The sequence below is a fragment of the Wasmannia auropunctata genome, unplaced genomic scaffold (genome assembly GCF_000956235.1).
Source record: "Wasmannia auropunctata unplaced genomic scaffold, wasmannia.A_1.0 LD336095.1, whole genome shotgun sequence".
NCBI classification, from domain to species: Eukaryota; Metazoa; Arthropoda; class Insecta; order Hymenoptera; family Formicidae; genus Wasmannia; species Wasmannia auropunctata.
The window spans coordinates 3,821,696-3,828,478 of NW_012026795.1; the positions used below are offsets into that span (position 1 = coordinate 3,821,696).

The window sequence follows — 6,783 nt, forward strand, 5'->3', positions numbered from 1 at the left end:
CCAAAATAATTCGGCACCGATCAACATATCGATATCAGACGCTATGTTAAAGCCAGGATCCGCCAACTCAATACCGGAAGGCAGCCTGAACAGTTCACGTTTTTTGCCGGAATCTTGCCCGTGATTTGATCGGTCACAATGCAATCGATTTCCGACACGAATGAATTCAACCGTGAACGTATACTGACCCGCACGATTCGATTTGAAATTGATGCGGCCTTACCGATCCCCGATATCGATATGTTTGTTGAACGGGTCTTCAGTCGCAATGACCTCAGACACTTGCTCGAAATAAAGTTTGCCTGTGATCCGGAATCAAGCAAGACACGGCATGTCCTACGAGAACCGTCAATGTCGAGCACATAGATAAGTGCTGTCGACAACAAAATATCTGCGTCCTTATGCCTTATTGCGCTATGCGTAACTATTGCTACCTGACCACCTGAGGTCGCGGACGAACCAGTTGACGCAGGAAGACTGTCATCTGCGCCGCCAGCCTCCCCCCTATCCCTCGGAATATGTAGGAGCGTATTGTGTTTCGAATTGCATGTTCTACAACCATCAGAAGAACACTTGGCGGCTGTATGATTTGAAGCGCGCAAGCAGTTTAGACAAATTTTCCTTCCCCGCATTTCCGCGATACGTTGTTCAATCGATAACGCTAAGAAATTCTTACAGAAATATATTAAATGACTGCCGCCGCAATAATTACATTTGCCTCTCTCGGCGGTCGCATGTAATGCCTGGCGCCGAGTGCCAAGCTGCGCCTGCGCACGAGAGTCGGGGCGACCGGACAACATCGAATTCCTTTTTACCGATTCCTCTAAAACTTGACTGCGGTGCGTGAGGAATTCAATAAATTCTTTTAATGTGGGCAACTTGGTGCCCTTTAACGATGTATGCCATTCGCGCGATGTAATTGAATCTAATTTCGAGTTTAATATATAAATTAGTAGCGCATCCCACTTGTCGGCATGACACTCTAATGTCGTTAGCGCGCGAATATGTATTGAGACACCGTCTGCTATTTGCCGAAGGTCGTTCGCATTTTCCTTAGTCATCGCAGGAAGATCTAATATCGCCTTAACATGTGTTTGGACAATAACCTGCTTATTGTCGTAGCGCTCTTTTAACAAGTTCCACGCAAGGTCGTAATTGTTGTCCGATATTTCCAAAGATTTAATAATATCTGCTGCCTTGTCGGTCAAGGACGCCCGCAAATATTGAAATTTCTGTACGTTGCCCAACGACTTATTACTGTGAATAACGGTCATAAATGTATCGTGGAACGAAAGCCACTCGTCATATTTTCCCGAAAAAGTCGGCAAATTTAATTTAGGCAAACGTACATGCGAAGTCGACCCCGTATCGGTATTAGTCCCTTGCGTGGACGATGATGTTTGCGCGCTCGCGTAAGAATTAACCGGCTGTAATAGCTGCCGAAATTTCGCGCACAATGCATAAAACGCATCCTCGAACGCTATCCGATCTCTAACCTCTTCCTCGTCGATCATCTCGACTTGTGTCTGGACATCGCAATAATCGTTCCAGTACGTGTCCAGCCGCACGCGTCTCTCCTCTAATTGCGCTCGCGCTTCAGCAGTTAATTCGCGTACGCTATTTATAAACGTCTCCGTGCGCGTGCATGACGCCTTTATAATTCCGCGGAGTCTTTTTAATAAAACTAAATCCTGCGTTGCTTGCGCGGGCGGAGGTATAACCGCGCGAGATGTGCCCGCGGCAGGACTGCGTTCGACAGACATACTTAAATTATGCGCGTCGGGTTCGAACAGTAAAATTGATTGATTGGTGCAGATTGAAAATATATCAGCTCACCAGTTTCGTCCTTGATCTTACTCGCTCTCACGCTGTGTCTCGGATGCGACGTCGGATGACCGGTCCCCCACGATGAAGGTGCCCCGTGATCGCCACCCGGTAGTCGATGCCGCGCGTTCCCGCGGTTACGAGTTTGAATCTGTCCTTCTGCTTGCGAGAGATGTCCTCCTGACGAATGTATGCACGGACCCTCTAAGCAGTTCTCATTCCGCCAAGTTTAATTGCTGCTTTTCTCCGGTGATCCGGCTCGAAGGACCAAAAAATGTATGATGTAGGACGTGGAAGGTGACGACAGGACTGTCGAAGCAGTGTTCAACTACCTTCCTGCATACGCCACTGACTCGGCGATGCTGTGCTTGTCGCATGGGCAATCCACACGACAATAAGAAAAACTCTCGGTTCCGTAAAAATCGGAATTTATTGTATATTAACTGTAGCGGCTTTGTTCGGAGTCGAACCGTGTCCCTTACAACGTCGTCAGAATCCCTCGTCAAAATTTCGTCAATATAAGTTAAAAGGCGACCGAATGGTTTGAAAATTGGAGCAGAAGTGTTCCTCCGAAAATTCTCGTCCAACGTCTACCCGCGGGAATCCCCGATTCCCCGAAAAATTGCGAGGTTCGGCGAAACGACCCGACGGGTTTCTCGGAATCGCCGCGATCGGTGTTCCGGCGCGGCGGCGCCAAATCGGCGTCCGAAATGGTCTCGCACAAATACCGAACAGATAGGATCAAGGCATTTATTAATGCCTAATTCGCGAATGATAGCTTCTTCTTTAAGGCGCTTAGAGTACACTGTTTGGGAAGATATAGCGATTCAGGATGTTCGTACGATAAATCTTTTATAGCATCGTTACGCCATTGTCTCGATTGTTTATATAAAAGTTCCTCTCCAATTGCTATTTGAGTGTCACCTTTTTTGCTCATTTTTCCTCATGCGATATTTCAGAAGAGTCCACAGTATGAACTCTTAAAATAATACCAGTGTTAGGAGCTGGTTCAAATACAGTATGAGCTTTAAATTTGGCACTGCATTTCTTATAGAAACCATATATTTTTAAATATGTTTTTGCTTCTGTAGATTAAAAAATTTTGCCATATTTAAATACATAAACACATGGTAGTTTATATTTCAAAAAATAAGCTTTAGAAATGATATCCGTCCAACCGGTTTTAAGCACTTTACATATTTTACCATAAGTTCCTGTTTCTTTGTACACTTTTGATACAGGATATATAGATTTCCATTGCTCAATATGTAACTCTAAATTAAACCAAAATTTTGGTAATTTTATATTAACTGTTACGTCCTGGGGTATGAAGGACGCGGGAAGTGGGATCAATCTTGAAAATTTATTGAGGGAAAAGGAAATGTTGAGATAGGAGAGACACAATCAGAAATGGCTAATCTTTAAGGCGGGCCGAGCGGGAACCTCTTTGACTGCCAGTGCGATTTTAATATTAAATGAATTTGGTTATCAAACTAAGTGTTCAATTGTTAGGTTAAATGTTTAAAAGAAAAGAGGAACATAATTTCAACCTAAGTTTGAAAATCGAGTGCGCGAGATAGAGAAGGGGCATACGCCAAGGCGAGATTTAAGGAAAAGTGGAAGGTTGGAGTATACCCTGATCGAAAACGAAAGATAGAAGGTGAGACTACGCCGACGGCGGCGCGAGAGAAAAAATGCTGGGATTACTGTACTAAATATGAACTTTAATGCAGTAGTCAAAAAAAAGGAGCTTACAATGGATGTCTTGCTGGATGCTTGCTCTAGCCGAGTATATCGAACGCCGAGGACGGCGCGATAATAATGAGCGATCATCGCTGAAATCGGCTTATATACTACTTGGTTGGTGATAGAGGAGCGAGGGGAAATCAAAATTCTCGGAAAATTTGAAAGTAATAAGTCGCCCTTTGAACTGTAGTTTAATTCCTGAATTAGCGGTTAGGCGATTTACTTATTCGCGCCTTCCGAGAATTTCATTGTTCCGTGCACGCGTATCGGGCGTGAGGGCGGTGTACACGTGAGGCTCGCTTTCCCTCGATCGTTTCGTCTCGCCTTTCGCAATTCTTTGCTTCGAGATTTAAATGAGGATTTAAATTATTATATTAATATGTATATTGATATATCTATACGTGTGTAGATTCACATATCAATGGATACATATGCACATATAGACACAGTCGATTTTATTGTAATTAATTAATTATTAAAAATTAAATTCTTAAAAAAAGGAAAAGGAAGAAAGAAAGAAGGAAAAAGAAAAAAGATAAACAAAATCCGTGAGGCGCTAGACATAACATTAACATCTTCTGGAAAATTGTATGGTTCATATTCCAGACTACTATTAGTTTCATGTTATAGCCCGAATGCTATCACGCTATAAGCCTTGCATTTCGGTATAGCAACGCATGCATGGCAGCGAGCAAGCGGAAATGCAAGACTGCAAACTTGCGAATTCCTCGCGAGTGAGCGCAAACGAAGGTCGCATGGAAAGACGACACCTGACTTCCCATGCCCAAATATGGTCCGATCGCGGATCATCGCGAATTGCAGTAGGACACCAACAATCCTATAAAAGCGGCCGCCTAAACCTGCGCCGCGAAGAGTTCGATTAAGAGAGTCAAACCTACTACACGTTACGTGTCGCGATAACAAGTATATCAAGTTGCGCACCGAGTGCCGGCGATACAGCCGCCGCGAACGCAAACGTGAAACATATACATAGCCATGATCATAATATAGTAATGGGAACATAGAATTATCGCATTATACGGGAATCATTTGTATCAAACAGGGAAATAAAGTATTAATTAACTGTAAAACAGTGTTAAGTGACTGTGTCTCGACTCCTACCCCGCAGTATCCTCGTGGGTCCCAACCCTTTATGCGAGCAGATCCCGAAAAATTCATTTGTTGCACTGAGAGGTACAACATTCATTAGAAATATTAATACTATTATTTACTGCTTTCTTTTCTTCTTCTTTTGGGATATTGAAATGTTTTTCCAAATATTTTAAATCAATCAGAAATAAAGAGCTATGTGCCAGGTGTTATATGCTCCAATTAAAAGTAAATCTTTAATTAAAATATAGTAAACAGACGTTTCGATCCAAATAAGATCATTTTCAATGTTAAAACGCAAATTAATAATACATAGTTTAAAAACAATATTCGGTCATCCCAACGGCCTAATCATATAAAATATTAAATACAAACACATACGGTCGTCTAAAACGGTCAGGTAATATAAAAATGTGAGAATTACTTATCGCATTAAATAAACTAGAATAAGGCGCAAGTCTTCAGGTGCGTGTCGGTCATCAAGTCAGCATATTACAAAGAGAGTATATAATTTCAATCTTTAAGGTTTTATGGTAGTTTATCTACCACTCAGTCGATTTAAATACATTATATGGATATTCTAGAATAAACTATACAATACAAAGTCAATGCTGATCCATATCTTAAAAAACCATATCCATATCATAAATCAAAATAGAATTACATAAATTAAATTAAAATTAAATACCTTGAGGAATCCCTATCATGTTTATATAAACTATCAATATCTTGGCGATGCTCTTTAATTCTAGTACCAAGTTATCGTTTTGTTTGACCTATATACGTAGCATCGCAATCCTGACATGCAATTTGGTACACCACGTCTTAATGTGCCATACGACCTAGCACATCTTTTCCACATTTTAAGAATCTATTTAAATTGTTAGGAATAGGAAAGGCTGTTATGAGATTTAATCTTGTAGACATTGGTATGAAGCATTTAGAAATAGTTTTTACACATGGGACTGTGAAAAAACGATTATTAGACTTATTAATTTTTTTCCAGAAAGTGTAATCTTTAGTTTTTAAACAGTGAAATTTTAGCCTTGTATTAATGGAAGAAAAAATGAAAGATAATGGATATCCGTTCTTAAGAAATATGTGAATCAAGTCCTCAAGATTTTTTTTTAATGGAATTGAAGATGGGAAACTGTAACACTCTATTCGCCAAACTAAATAAAATTCCTCTCTTATGGCAGATAGGGTGTTGTGAATGGAAGTTTAAAAATCTGCCCGAGAAAGTAAGTTTGTTATATCTGTTAAAAATTATTCCTTGGCTGTCAGCTATTATAGTTACATCAAAGAAATCAATACGTCATCCTTACTAATTGATCGCTTGAAGTTTATCATAGAAATTAGTAAGGATGATCATATTGATTTAAAAATAAATACATTTATGAGTGTTTCTGTTTTAAGTAATAAACTCGATAATTAATTCAATTGTAGTGTACATAACTAAAGTCGTCTGAGTTTATGTTAATGTTATTAATATATCTATCTTTATGATGTTCTCAGAAACTGTTTTGAAAATCTTATCAATATTAAATCGCTTAATAAAAAAGTGTAAGGGATGTTTTTATCAGATTTAAAGATAAATTTCTCTTTTGCAAAAATCACTTACCACTTTTTATTGAGTTTGCCAATTTATAGTCTGAACTATTTCTTAGTATTTTATTTTACCAATTGTAACTTTATTTTATAAATTTTTAATAATAATATATTTCTTGTAATAAATAAATTTATAATTATCATTTTGTTTCAATATTTCAATACGAGAATACTGCAACTAATACTCAAATTTATCTAAAACATTATAAAGAAAAATTATCATTTTTTAAATACATAACATACTTGATTATGTTATAGTTGGCATGAAACAAATGTTGCAAGCTGCATGTAATATTACATTGCAACGCATGAGCCAACGATTGCAAAAGTTAAAACATGCTCTCAAAAATCACGTACAAAATTCTGGAAGACGATCATAACACCATTGCTCCGTTTTTACCGCTTACGACAATAGAAAGAATTAAAGAGATTGATTTGCTGCTAAAAACATCGGAAGAGTCTACATAGATTATTAACAATTATTAGGTGACGCTT

The 6,783-nt window shown here is 39.1% G+C and overlaps 1 protein-coding gene across 1 annotated transcript in view; it reads right to left on the bottom strand.

Moving 5' to 3' along the window:
• The window catches only part of LOC105462820, a 4,117-nt gene extending 2,354 nt beyond the window's left edge, over positions 1–1,763 (bottom strand). The window contains exon 1 of the mRNA XM_011709670.1: positions 224–1,763. Coding sequence (XP_011707972.1) covers positions 224–1,763 — 1,540 coding nt within the window. The remainder of the gene's footprint in view (positions 1–223) is intronic.
• Between the last annotated feature and the right edge of the window lie 5,020 nt (positions 1,764–6,783).